Raw genomic sequence first — 15,090 nt, forward strand, 5'->3', positions numbered from 1 at the left:
CCTACTTGGCTGCTGGAGCAGAAACCATGGTGTCCACCCTGGGACAATCTCTCTGAGAAGAGATAGTCAAAAACTGGAAGTGTCCCACCCAAATGAATGATGCAAATGATTTTCCTGTAATCCTGGGGACAGCAGCTGTGTTTACTGACTGCCCTAACCAGCAGTGAGTTACTGTGCTTACAGGCAGCAGTGGTGAGTGTAGAGTTGCCTGTAATGGGAGGGGGCACATGCTAAAGTAAGAATACCTGAAAACAGCCGGCGAGGGAACAATTTCCCCAAATAAGGAACCGAGAAGAGCTCATCTTCACTCAAGGAAAGTGAGTCAGGCAGGATGCCAGAATCATTTCTGCTTTGCCTTTCCTAGAAACCTGTGCTCAACTCTGGGGCCTCACTGGGGTTTTTCTCCATGTAAGGGGAGCAAGGAGTAAAGATTGATACTCATCCTTGCATCAGGGCCTGGGTCCTTTCTGTGAATCTCAGACATGATGTCGAAAGCTGTCTGCCTGCAGGTTCTCCTCCCCACCCATCCCCTCCCCACCTGCAATTGTCTCTGACTGTACCTTCATATCTCACCTGCATGAATGTTCAGAGAGGCCTTCCCTATCTTTCTTGATTATGTCAGTCCTTATTTGTCTGCTTCAGAGCCTACGTGCTTCACTTTCGTGGACCTTGCCATAGATATAATCTTCTATTTATTCATTTAATTGTTTGACCATTGACAGTTTCTCCGACTGCAGGCTCGTGGAGGGAGGGTCTGTCTTGTTGGCAAGCAACACTCAATCCCAGCACCTCGGGTGGTGCCTGAAAGCTGGAAGGACTTTACTGAGTATTTGTTGGAGAATGAAGACAAAACCTTGGGAAAGGACTTACCATAATAGCATTGTGAGATTAAGTGTTTACAACTTTAATAAATTTAGATGATGGCTCTCTGAGAAATGTCAAAATCTCTACATTCATTACATAGAGTAGAGATGATTCCTTTGAGTGAGGACAAAGGGACAAGGACTTTATTTCTAGCTCTAAGAGAAAAAAAGGTACTTCTCTTGGTTTTTATATTGACCTTGGCATTTTTCTGGATACAAGATAAAGTATGCTTTCATTGTCTAGGTCAGAGCTGTTAATTCAACACTTGAGCTTTTTATTGAATAACATGAAAGCCCCCAGTGCTCACAAAATCCAGAAAGTCCTGGGAAATGGGCAGACAAAGTTTTATATGATGATACTAACATCACACGTATCACCTAGTAATGCCCGAAAGGGGTCTGTGTGTGTCAAAGGTGCCCCAAGTGCCCCTTTGTCCCAGGGAAGGAACTTTGTCAGATACATAGGTAAGATGTTAAAACAACTGCCTTTGCTTTCATTCAACAAAACGTCCCTGTCCTATATATGATATATTGTATTCTAGTGGGGAGAGACAGAGAAGGAGCAAGCAACTGACTGAAACATCCAGTCTAACAACGTGAACAGTACTGTACAGGAGAATCAAGCAAGGACAGGATAGAGGTCTCAGAGGCAATGCTGGAGTTGACATTTTAAATAGACTTATCAGGGAAGAACTTTCGGAGAAGGGGCCTTTAAACAGAGACAAAGAGGGGAAAAATAAAATAGAGATAAGAGAGCAGGCCATAACCCCATCTCAGGAAAATGTGCTTTAGACAGAAGGGTTACAGTCACGAAAGAACCGAGGCAGACACGTGCCGGGGGATGTCTGAGGACCTGCAAGGAAGGTGCAGAGGCTGGGTGAGGGGTGCGAGAGGAAGTCAGAGCGGATGAGGTGGATACTGATCAGGCCTTGAAGTCCTTTGCAAGGATGTTGCTTTCTATTCTAAGTGATGTAGGGAGCCAGGAAATGTGTGGACAGAGGAGTCATGTGATCTGAGTTAGATTATAAGTGTGTTGAGAATAGATTGTGTAAGGCAAGTGGAGAAGTAGGGAGACTGGTTCGTCAGTCAGCGTGATAAACCATGTGAAGAGTGACGAAGGTTTCGGGGCAGAGGTGGTGCAGATGGGAGGGAATACAGAGATACTCTGAGCCGGTGCTTCTCACAGGACTCTTCCGGCTCCCCAAATTCCCAGCTTCACCTCCTTGTCTTCCTTTCCTCAGCGTTTCTAGGTCATCAGTGAAAAATATTCTAATACCCATGAATGACAAGGAAATGTATTGCAATTAGAAATATCTAATAACCTAGAAATGATGAATAAATTGTAAATAGTGCAATTTCTTTATGCTATACTTGGTTTTTTAAAATTTCTTTTAGGGGACAAGGGAATCTTCAAAATAGGGTATCATATCTTGACAACAGTGAAATTCCAACTTTTAAGAAATCTACATGCTTTCTATGTATAACACTAAGATCATGCTACTTATTACTAGTAAATACTCAGCAACTTCATTCCTATTTTACATATTCATGTGACTCTTAGAGATTTGCATCACAGATCTTTATTTTTGAAAATTAACTGGCAATAAGAGGTAGATCAGTTTTAGATATAAATTGAACCAACGTAGATCTAACTCTGTTTGGTTCAAGTAGCCAGGTTGTCTCTAAAATACAGGCTTACGCAAAGGGACGTATTCCTACACCTGTCACAACCCAGAATGACTCTGACTCTAGGTTTCATTGTACTTCAGAAATTTATCAAAACGACCTTTGAGCAGTCGCAGTAGGGACAGGAGTATTGGTGTTGCTTCCAGCTCTCACCGAACTCCCACTTCTCTGGGCAAAATGGGCAGTCAGTCACCCTTCAGGCAGCTAGGGGCTGAAGGAAGTTGCAACTTAAATAGAAAACTTTCTTATTAACATTTCTCTAAAAAATTTAAGTGGGTTGTTTTTTTTTGGTCATACAAATTCAAAACAATGGAAACATTCTGCTTCTTATTACATGCTGTCATTTATCGAGCACTTATTATTTGCAGGGCCTTGTGTCAAAGGCTTTATCCATATTATCTTGCTTTCTTCCCAGAACAAACCTAGAAGGTAAGTTACATTTCTCCCGTTTCAAAGATGAGAATGGTAAGTAAAGTGCTCAGAGGCATGGAAGAACTGGATAAATATTACAGTGTGAATAAGCAGCAGAGGCTGGACTTGGAGCTATATCTTTATGTCAGAGACACATTATAGCTGCTACATTATACCTCCCTTTTCAGTTTTGCTAAGGGCTATGCAGACACGCCTTGGGGAGCACAATTGTGTCTGTTTTACTATTGCTGTGACAAAGTAAAATCTCCAGATTGTCACGGTAAAACCCCCACGGGTGACAGGTTATGTTTATCAAAGCTTCATTATTTCCAGTTGGGAGGACACATCATTGTTTTGGGGGGAATTCACCAGGTTTAAATAGAAACTCCAGTAACATGAATCTAGTAACTATTTCCTTTAGAAGTTCCAGAATAGCACTGACTACTTCTGAGACCGTAGAAATATATATTTTCTGTCTGCAATGCCCAACAACACAGCTACTAGAGAAATCTGGCTAGTGAACATTTGAAACGGGGTTAGAAGTGACTAAGGAAGTGAATGTAAACTTTAATTAATTTTAACTTTAATTTAAAAACCGTATGTTGCTAGCGGCACTCAGAGAGGAGAGTGCAGGTCTAGAATGTCATTATGAGGTCACGATAGCGTTCAATATTATGATATAGTTAGGGGAAAGCGAAAAATAATTCCAGAAAAGTGAAAATAATTTTTTAAACACAAAAAGAGCTGAACATGTCCCATAGTTTCCTGTTATAGCAAAATGGAATAGAAAAAGAAAAGGAAAGACTATTAGCTATAGAAGCAGCCAGATCAGTTGGTCATTATAGGTGAGAAACCCTTAGAGCAGGGGTCTCAAACTCGCGGCCCGCCGAACAATTTTGTGCGGCCCGCAGACTAATCCACGAAGTTCAAAATATTTTGGATAAAATTAAGTAAGCCTAGGGGCCTACTTGTATTTTTCATTTCTCTAGCATCCTAGCTAGATATTAGCTTAGTTAACAGCAGTTGTGATGTGAACTACAGTTTCTGGTCATTTTGTGACACTGAGTAAACTGCATGTACGATTGTGCTTGTTGTACTGATTTTTTTTTTGTTTTCAACTGCAGTGAGAAAGTGTTGCGTAACAGTTGCCTTTTGTAGACCTAGTGCGGCCCGCCGAACAGCTGTGATCTTGCTCTGCGGCCCACATGCTGAGTTGAGTTTGAGACCCCTGCCTTAGAGTGACCTGCACAGTCTCAGGGCCTATTGCTGCTGCTTTGTCAGGATGTGTTTTGACAAGGAGCAATGACACCAAAAAAAGCTTTAATTACATGAAAAATTGTATGATTATTTGGATTTTTAAAAATTAAGACCAAGTGGCATATCTTAATAGTAACAAATGCATTCTACTTCCCTGTAGGCAACGGGAAGGATTATGGAAAAGAGTACAAGCTTATTTTCCACTTACAAAGAAAACCCAGGCTGGAACTCCAACTCAAGGAGGTGGATGAATTCGGGAACTACAGCTGCTCTCATTATAAGGGCACCATTGAGGTTTATAAAGTACCTAAAGGAAAGGCAGCCCACAAGTTGGATCAATCGCTCATACTTAATGAGAACCATTTTCAGTTGCCAGTTTGCAAATTACCATTGAGATTGCCAAAGGTGAGTTATTTTACTTCCCTCGTTACCGTATTTTGTTAATTCTTTACAATGCTCTACCACAATAGAAACTTTGGGCATGTGGTAGTTGAAGTGAAAAGGAAAGGTGGCAATAGAGTTGACAATGAAGGGGTGGGTAGCTACACTTTCAGAGTGGCAGAATCCGTATCAGGTCCACCTCCATATCAACTTTCTAACAGAGACAATTCAAGTTGATTTGATCCCGACAGCACGTTGTTAATGACTATAGGACTAACGTCATCCATTTTCTATAACTGCATCTGAGTGACTAGATCATTTATGAAAACAGTGAATATATTTTAGAGCAAAACTCTTTGAGAAAAAAATTGTGTGGTGAGCAGGAAAATGACATCAAGTATTTTCATCAAGAATTTCCAAATCGTACACATGGGTTTTTTTGTTTTTTTTTTTTTTTTTTTTTGGTATTTTTCTGAAGTTGGAAACGGGGAGGCAGTCAGACAGACTCCTGCATGCTCCTGACTGGGATTCCACCCGGCATGCCCACCAGGGGGCGATGCTCCACCCATCTGAGGCATTGCTCTGTTGCAACCAGAGTCATTCTAGTGCCTGAGGCAGAGGTCTTAGAGCCATCCTCAGTGTCCGGGCCAACTTTGCTCCAATGGAGCTTTGGCTGTGGGAGGGGAAGAGAGAGACAGAGAGGAAGGAGGGGGGGGTGGAGAAGCAGATGGGCACTTCTCCTGTGTGCCCTGGCTGGGAATCGAACCCGGGACTCCTGCACGCCAGGCTGATACTCTACCACTGAGCCAACTGGCCAGGGCCTCCTGCACACTGGTTTTGAGAGTTAATTACCCTTATTTAAAATTCTATAATTGACCCCGGCTGGTTGGCTCATTGGATGGAGTGTCAGCCCAGCATGCAGATGTCCTGAGCTTGATCCCCAGTCAGGGCACAGATGAGAAGTGACCATCTGTTTCTCTCTCTCTCCCTCTCCCCCTTCTTTCTCTCTTCCCCTCCCACAGCCAGTGGCTCCGTTGGTTTGAGCATTGGCCCCAGACGGGGTTTGCTGAGTGGGTCCCGGTTGGGGTGCCTGCGGGAGTCTGCCTCCCTATCTCCCCTCCTCCCACTTAAAAAAATTATTATCGGGACAGTATGATCAAATTGTTTTTCCTAACATATCAAACAACACATAATTTTATTGCTGTATATATTATTTCTTTTAGTGATCCATGACTTAATATTTCTAAACTACATTATTAATGAAAAAATAACTGAAAAAAAATTTTTTTTACCATTCTAGAAGAAAAACAAATTTATTCTTTAAAAATGCCAAAATGATTTTTTTGTTATTTTTTTCATTACATGTTATGACTAGCAAAAATATATTTTCTGTGGGGTTAGATTTTTGTACTATTTTAAAGAAATTGTCAAGTAAGTAATTACTGTGAGAAATATTGACTGAACTTCAGTCAATATTCAGAATATTCAGAATAGGGGTATGTGCTATTCAAAAGCAGGGTATGTGCTATGCTAGAGAGTACGATAACTACAGAACTATAGAAGATAACCCCAGCCCTAACACCGCCTTGTCCTTAAATGGGAGCCACTATCCACGTGTGTCTGTGGAACACTGGGAATATGGCCAGTCCGTATTGAGGTGTGCTGTGTGTGAAATACATACTGGATTTAGAAGACTCAGTTCAAAAAACTATAAAATATTTCATTAATAATTTATTTATATTAATTGCATAGTAAACTATAATAATTTGGTTATGGGATTAAATATTATTAAAATTAATCTCACCTGTTTTTTAAAAAAATGTATGTGACTAAAATAAAATAAATTCTTATGTGTCTCAAACTGTATTTCTGTGGGACAGCATTGCTCTAAATGACTTGCAATCTAGCAGAGTATGCACAACAATGATACAAAGTCACCTTGTTAGACAGTAACTGATTAAACTGATGGAATGAACAGCAGTACTAATAGTTCAGAGGAGAGAAAGCTAAAATCAGTAGAAGTTTCATGGTGGTTATGGCATTTTATCTGAACCTTGTAAATTAGTAGAAAGTTGGTCATTGGAAATGAAGGTAAAAATTTCTTAGGATGAGGAAACGGTATGGATTTGAGTGGAGGTAGAAGGCAGAGTTTAGCAAGAATTCATAATCCATATAACCATTATAGTAATTTCTAATGTGCCAAAAGTCTTCCAAGAACTGTACATACAGTATGACTAAATCTTCACAAAAATCTAATGAGCCATTATCACTGTTCTCATTTTAAAGCAAATTGAGGCATAGAAATTTTAGGTAGCTTGCCTGTGGTCTCCCCATATTCTAACCCAGAATATCTGCTTCCCACATATCCAATTACCGTGTGCTGTAGCCTCTTTGGCAGTTCAAACTTGGACTCTTAGGGATGGATTTTAGGACAGCCAGGTTCACACTTGAAGCCATAATGACAAAACATATCTATCACGCTTTAGTGTAGAGGTGATATTAAAATTATTTAACAAATGATATGACATGGGTTCTCAAACAGAACACAGCCATTTGAGTAGAAGTGCAGGGTTCTTAGAGATATTAACTTTTTTGTTATTTTTTGAAAGGTTTTTTAAAAATTAAATTTACTGGAGTAACATTGGTTAGTAACATACAATATTCAGGTGTACAAAATTATAATACATCTATATACTATACAGTGTGTTCACCATTCAAAGTCTAGTGAGATGTTCTGTCTTTACTTACTGGTTTGCGGGAAATCCTCGGGTCCTTGGGCAGCCTGTGTAGGCTGGCGGAGTCCATTAAGCCACCAGTACTGAAAATTCTATTTGACGAACAGTACAGCTGTCTAGGCGTCCACCCACTCTCAATTTTCCCTCTGTTCCCTTTCCTGCCCATCTGAGGGCTTCTGCCCCTGCTGCTTCCTGTGTGTGGGGCTCTCTTCTCTCCGTCACAGGGCCAGTTATCCTTCGGGCCTCAGATATCACCTCCTTGTCCTGAGGTTTCCATCTCCTTATCTAAAGTCACTCTTCAACACACTCCCCTTTTAAAACTTACCTAGTCATATTTACCACGAATTTAAACTGTTTAAATTATTAGATTTGTGTTCATTTATTTTCTACTTGCGTTTGCTCCCTGAGAAAGCAAGCTTCATGAGTGAAAAACCTTGCCTACCCTCGTTGTTTCTGTAGAGATTAGAACAGTATATAAATATAAATATATATACACAAAGTATATAAATGTATATACATAGTTCATATAATATATATATATATATATATATATATATATATATATATATATATATATATTTGACACATTAAAAATGTCAGCTTTTTTTTTTTTGTCTTGCCCAAGCAATTGTTCCCTCCTTGAGAGTGACAGCACCCTTGTCGGGAATGCATGCCATCAACTGTGCAGGCACATCCACTATCCTGTCAGTTTGTCAGTGCCACACATATACATGTGCTTGATAAATATTTGTCAATGATCAGATGAATGAAACAATTCTCCAAACCTTAAAATTGTCCAATCCTGGCTGGGTAGTTCAGTGGATAGAGTGTCATCCCAGCACACCAAGGTAGCAGCTTTGATCCCCAGTCAGGGCACATCAGAGAGGTGATCAATGAATGCACAATTAAATGGAACAACCAGGTGGGATGATGCGTTGATGATTCTCTCTCTCTCTCCTCTTCCTTTCTCAAATCAATAGGAAAAAAAAAAAAAAACACCTTAAAATTGTCCATCCTTGACATTGATAATCTTGAAACTATAAGGGCCTGTTTAAAAAAATACATTTGAAACATCTGCTGCCTTTCATTTGTGAATCTGCACCACCTGTCCTGGCCTCTTCTCCCAGCTGGGCGGGGCTTTCCCGAGTCACTCTGTGGCTCTTTCTTGTGCCCACACACAGTAAGTTTCTTGAGGTTGAGAGAGAACCTGTGGCTATAGAAATGTTTCCTTCCCTTCTTTTCAAACTAACATGCCTAAGTGAGAATCAAAACTATGATCTTTAGTTTTGGGAGAGCAGATTTCTTCCATAAGATTCAGAATTTTAAAAAAATCAACCTCAGCAACCTCGGCTAGGCAGTATGTAAATGGGCTGTTTCTGAGGAAATGAATGTAGCCTTTTTATATAGAGCTTGGCATTAGTGAATACTACATTATGCATTCATTTATACATATCGCATAAATTAGGTGCAGTCATTTCTCAAAATTAACAGTGCTTTCCACCCAGAAGTCGTAAATGCTCCTATGTATGTATTTAGATCTAAACACAAACACATTCATATACACATACATATAGGATGGAATGTTAATACACTATATCTGATTCCCAAAGATGTGAAAACATACCACCCATTACTTCATGCTCGTGAGGATCTCTGGGTATCTTATCCTTCAGCCTCCACACTATTTATTCATATATTAATTCATTTGACAAACACTGCTTGTATTCCATGGGCAAGACATACGTGGTGTTCCTGTATGTATGGTCTCATTCTTCCCTTGCCTTTCTACAGACTGTTCTCAGCTCAGAGGGCAGAGAGAGCCTCCAAACCGCTGGATCATTTCCTGCCTTTCCTCCAACCCCTGCAGTGGCTCCTGGCTTCACTCACAGGGAAACACTCTATATGAACTTGGCCCCCACTGTCTCTAGGACCTTCTTTCCTATACTCTTCTCTTCACTTATTGAACTCTAGCCACCAGGACTCCCTTACTGTTCTTCTTGGAACTTGCCAAACATGCATCTGCTTTAGGTCTTTTGTTAGTGGCTCCTCGCTGCTTGGAATGTTCTCCCTCCACAGATAGCTGCCTGGCTGACACGATGACCCCCTTCAACCCTTTGCTCTTCTCCGAAGCCATCCCTGATTATCTTACCGCCGTCTACTCCTACCCACACTCCCGATCTTTTTAACTCGCTCTGATTTTTTTTTCTTTCTGCTAAAGCATCATCACCTTTTAATATGTATTTCCTCATTGGTTAGGTTTACTTAGAAAACCCTCCCCTCCACAACAAGGACACAAACTCCTGGAGCGCAGGGCCCTTCGTATGTTTGGTTCATTGCCGAATCGCAAGGACCTCAAATAGAGCCTGGCATATGTTAGGTGCTCAGTAAATGTTGGTTGAGTGAATGAATTCATAGAGAAAGTTTGCACCTTCAATACCAATAGTATGAAGAGGAAAGTGAAAAGGGTCGAAAGGACCATAGTTTAGCATCAGAGTGTTGACAGAATCAGCAAAGTACACATACAGATGGGATGGCCAGTGACAACTTCACCATGGAGGTGCCTTCTGGGCTGGGAAGCAGCGGTGACAGGAAGTCCATGGGCGTGTGTGTGGCCAGCAGAGCACAGCGGTGGGGCGAACAGCAAGTACCCAGACCGGGCTCGGCGTGAGCTTCTCCAAGAGACCATCGTGCAAATGCGCGTGTGAGGGGCAGAGAGGGGTGACAAGGTTTGGAAGAAAAAAGAGGGTCCCGGTGACAGTTCACATTTCAAAGTGATCTTCTGAAGATGGTCACGTAATCAGTATATGTGAAAATGTCTGGCTGAACAGAACAATGATTTGCCTCTAAATCTTTCCTAAGTTGTGCTTCAAACTTCCTCCTTTTACCAAACATTCGAGTAAACTGGCTTCCTGCTGTGTCTGTGTGTGCTTTGGCGGAAGCAAGGCAAGTTTCAGAACTCTCAAAGATTTTTTTTAGGTGGAAGGAAGTCATGTGTGCGCTTCTGAAATAATGCAACATAAGGAACTGTCTGTGCCATTTGGTCACTTGTGCTGGAGTTGTGACTGTCTTTTGCACTTCCCGTCTTCTCGGAGGCTCCGCCTGGGGGGAGAGCCGGGCTCCGGGGCTGGTGGCTGCTCCTGCCGGGGTCTGTTGGAGGCTGCAGTCCCCAGGCATACCTAACTGACAGATTTATGTGAGCCTTCTGCTGACCCAGGTTTTGTTTAGCCTGCACTTCCCTTTTTTAAAAATTGAACTCATGACATGTGACTTCTAGTAAATAATGATACTGCCCATACACGTACTTTCTCGCCACATTAAATAACTTGCTGTGTCAGAGGGAGGAAGCAGGCAGGGGCTGGTGCGACATTGATTTCATCAGAATCATCACCGTCTCACCACTTGGGACATTTCATCGCCATCTCCCTGCCTTGCTAGGGATGATTTTTTTTCTTCTATATGATATATTTTTAAAAACCATGTAAAATACCAAAGAACAATCTTGACTAAATAAATGAAAAGATTCTGAGCTATTGAAAATTTTATATTCACACTTTGATTCTACTTAGGGTTCTTAGTCATAATATTTTACAAAATTATCTTAAGGTTCAAGAAAAAAGTGAGATTTATTACCCTGCTGCTGGTTGTAAAGAAAGCAGATTAGAAAAGGCATATACTGGCCCTGGCTGGTGGGGTGTTGACCCAGCATTTGAAAGTCCTGGGTTCAATTCCCAGTCAGGACACACAGGAGAAGTGACCATCTGCTTTTCCACACTTCCCCCTTTCCCCCTCTTCCCCTCCCAGACATGGCTTGAATGGTTCAAGCAAAGTTGGCCCTGGGTGCTGAGGATGGCTCCATCACTTCATCTCAGGCACTTAAATAGTTTGATTGCCAAGCAATGGAGCAGTAACCCAAATAGGCAGAACATCGCCCTGTAGGGGGCTTGCTGGGTAGATCCCCATCTGGGCACATGTGGGAGTCTGTCTCTGCCTCCTTGCCTCTCACTTAATAAAAAAAGAAAGAAGGAGAGAAAGAAAGAAGAAAGAAAGAAAGAAAGAAAGAAAGAAAGAAAGAAAGAAAGAAAGAAAGAAAGAAAGAAAGAAAAGGCAGAAGGAAGAAAGGAAGGAAGGAAGGAAGGAAGGAAGGAAGGAAGGAAGGAAGGAAGGAAGGAAGGAAGGAAGGAAAGAAAGAAGAAAAGGCATATATCTTTAAAAAAACCCTAAGAGAAATGGTGTGCATGTATGCATATGTGTGCGTGTGGGGAGGGGGAAGAGTGAACTTAATTATGACTTTAAATTTTTCTGTAACTTAGTTTCATGCTTTCTCTACTAGAGTTAATTCCAATAATATGTATGTTGTTTCATGCTCCTCCCCCTGCCAACAATAGAGGAAAGTCAGGAGAGTCTTGGTAAGTAGAGAGCATGTCAAGTTTTTTGTTTCAGTTCTGGCTCTCCTTGGCTCCTCCTTGATGCCTTCCAGGCCTGCAGTCTGACCTTCCTCTAAGCCATCAGAATGACCTTTAAAGACCCAGTTTTGATCTTGTCACTGAAAAATTGACTTTATCTGGTACATGACATGTGAAAGGCAGAATATGAGCCAAACTGGTTCAGTCAGCAATGGGATCCTCAGTCTTAATTTGGAAAGTGTTGTGCCCACTAATTTTAATCAGAAGACAATCTTTCTCTTCTTCCCCTACCTTCCTTTTTATCTTCTCTTTCCCTTTCCTTTTTCCTCTCTCCTCTTCTTCTCTTGCCCCCTCATCAATTACCCTGACTCTTCTCTCCCGCCCTTCACCCCTCTTCTCCTCCCTTCACCCTCGTCCTGCTCCCTCTTGTCACCCTCCTCTTCCTTCTGCCTCTTGTACTCTGTCCATGAAGGGGGAGGTTTTCTCTGCTCAGTGGGCAGTATAACAAAACCAGAAACTGTGCACTCTGTTGTCATGTGGCTTTCAATAATTCTTTAACAGAAAAAGCACCTGTATTCTTGCCTGTATGAGAAACTGAAAAAAGGTAATTGATATTTGTATTTCTTCTCTTAAAATTGTAACATTTAAAAGTAAACGATGATGTTCATCAATTCAAACAATTTTCTAGTTCATGAACTCCAACTGTTTTCTCTCTTTTTTTTTGTAGATTTATCAGTCAACATGTCAATTAACAAATACAAATTAAGCACCTATTATATGAGATATTATATAGAGCCTAAATAATGAGTAATACATGTCTAAGTCCTAGCTTTCAAGGAAATTACAATCCAGTTCGAGAAATAAAGTATAAACACTTTAAAAGTTATAAAACAATGTAAGAGATAATATAACAATACAGCAAACCAGGAACTGATGATTCATTGCAAATGAATGACCAAGATGGTAAGTACTAGGGCATTTCAGAGAACAGGGTGATTCCTGAGGGCTGAGGCAGCCTGTGGCCATGTCACAGAACAGCACAGATGTAGAGAATATCTAGTTTCTGAAGGGGAAGAGAGAAAAAGGCAGTGGGTTCCACACAAAGTGATGGTATGAGTTGGAACTTTGAGTTAACAAGGCACAGAGGTTTCAAGAAATGACAATGGCCTGACCAGGTGGTGGCGCAGTGAATAGAGCATCGGACTGGGATGAGGAGGACCCAGGTGTGAGACCCCGAGGTCGCCAGCTTGAGCGCGGGTTCATCTGGTTTGAGCAAAGCTCACCAGCTTAGACCTAAGGTCGCTGGCTCGAGCAAAGGGTTACTCAGTCTGCTGTAGTCCCACGGTCAAGGCACATATGAAAAAGCAATCAATGAACAACTAAGGTGTCACAACGAAAAACTAATGATTGATGCTTCTCATCTCTCTTTGTTCCTGTCTGTCTGTCCCTATCTATCCCTCTCTCTGACTCTCTCTCTGTCTCTGTAAAAAGAAAAAAAAAAGAAAAAAAAGAAATGACAATGAATAGACCTGTGTGGCTTAACTGAAAGATTTGGAAATAGTAGATTGGAAATGAATTGGGGAAAGATTATGGAGGGCTTTGACTGCTTTGTTTAGATCTACCAAATACCTCTGTGAAATTGTTACAGGTGGGGCTTTCTGTCCAAATATGTCAAAAGAATGTGGCATTTCATGATATAGAGATCATGTGCAAGGCAGAGATTCAAATCAGAGATCCTCAGCACATGAGTAAACAGAAACATCTCTCAGCCACTGGTATTCTTGGTATGTGTATGGCTGTACCTGAGGATAGGGAAGGGGGCATCTAGTTCATGTATAAGTAGGCTTTTCTTTTATCCTATAAGTAATAGCAAGCCATTGGTAAATTTGGACCAGGCAGGTTACAGGATCAAATTTTGTTAGCAATATCACTGTGACAGGCTATCAGGATAAGTTAGAAAGAGGTGAGCATAGTAGTATAATAAGGGTGATTGAAGGCGTCATGGAAAGGATGGTGATGGACCGATCTGAGACCACGGCAATAAGGAGGCTAAGCAGGGAACAGAGCTGGAGAGAGATTTAACTTTGGGACCAACTAGACTTGGTGATAGTGTGAATGCGTGTGGGGGTCAGAGGGTAGGAAGACACTGGGAGATAGAGAAAGCTGTGAGAGGGGGCTTCCTAGGGTGGCCCCCTGGACATAGCACAGTGTTTTATCAAATTTACTTTGGAATCATGTTTAAACTTGCATTTCATTTTTTTTTTTATTTTTCCGAAGTTAAAAGCAGGGAGGCAGTCAGACAGACTCCCACCTGTGCCTGACCGGGATCCACCCGGCATGCCCACCAGGGGGCGATGCTCTGCCCATTTGGGGTGTTGCTCCATTTCAACTGGAGCATTCTAACGCCTGAGGCAGAGGCCATGGAGCCATCCTCAGCACCCGGGCCATCTTTGCTCCAATGGAGCCTTGGCTGCGGGAGGGGAAGAGAGAGACAGAGAGGAAGGAGAGGGGGAAGGGTGGAGAAGCAGATGGGCGCTTCTCCTGTGTGCCCTGGCCGGGAATTGAACCTGGGATTTCCACATGCCAGCTGACGCTCTACTGCTGAGCCAACCGGCCAGGGACTGCATTTCATCTTTATTCCTCCAAATATTGCCCTACCCAGTACATAGATAATCACCATTTTCTCTTCACCAGCCCCCTTTTCTGCTCTAGGTCTCAAAACTGACGGGGTGGTTTATCTCAAAAACAAATAAATATGATTTATCACTCTTCTAAAACTCAGTTGGCACTTTATATGTATTGATCAAAGTCCAAGCCATTTACCCTGTTATGAGGCCCCTCCTGACCCCCATATTTTACCCCCCAAACCCTGTTACATGCTACTTACCTAACTAACTTCTTTGGCACCCGACCTCTTGAGGGCTCACTTCTTGTGCACATTATGCTCTTACTCTCCTCAGAGACTGTTTTTACAGGTGGCCTTGTGACAGCACGGACCCCAGGCTTAGTGCTCCTGTCACCTTTTTGGAAGAAGCCTTTACATTAACCAGGCAGCCTTGGGTACTGCTCTGTAACTACAACCAAACACTTTGAGTATGTATGCATGTATGGCCTGTTATAATTTTTATTTCTATAATAATTTTAATGGTAGTGATAAGTAACATTTATTAAGTTATCCTTGCTAGTGACTTGATAAAGCCCTTACACATATTAACTCATTGGCCACAGAGGCAGGTGGCTGAAGAAACTGAGGCACAGAGAGATTTGTTCAGGGACAAACAAGTAGAGAAAGGTCAAGCTACTGTGTTGACCCAAGGTGGTCTGACTCCAGTGGTGGGACTCCTAACATTATTA

At 41.8% G+C, this 15,090-nt stretch overlaps 1 protein-coding gene across 5 annotated transcripts in view; it reads left to right on the forward strand.

Moving 5' to 3' along the window:
• The window catches only part of DTHD1 (death domain containing 1), a 50,720-nt gene that overhangs the window by 23,912 nt on the left and 11,718 nt on the right, over positions 1 to 15,090 (forward strand). For 3 of the 5 annotated variants that reach the window (XM_066387043.1, XM_066387045.1, XM_066387044.1), the window contains 2 exons: positions 1,108 to 1,328; positions 4,378 to 4,622. In XM_066387043.1, the coding sequence (XP_066243140.1) occupies positions 1,108 to 1,328; positions 4,378 to 4,622 (466 nt within the window). The remainder of the gene's footprint in view (positions 1 to 1,107; positions 1,329 to 4,377; positions 4,623 to 15,090) is intronic. The other 2 variants (XM_066387047.1, XM_066387048.1) reach the window with 1 other exon arrangement.

This window comes from Saccopteryx leptura, chromosome 5 (assembly GCF_036850995.1).
Source record: "Saccopteryx leptura isolate mSacLep1 chromosome 5, mSacLep1_pri_phased_curated, whole genome shotgun sequence".
Lineage (NCBI taxonomy): Eukaryota > Metazoa > Chordata > Mammalia > Chiroptera > Emballonuridae > Saccopteryx > Saccopteryx leptura.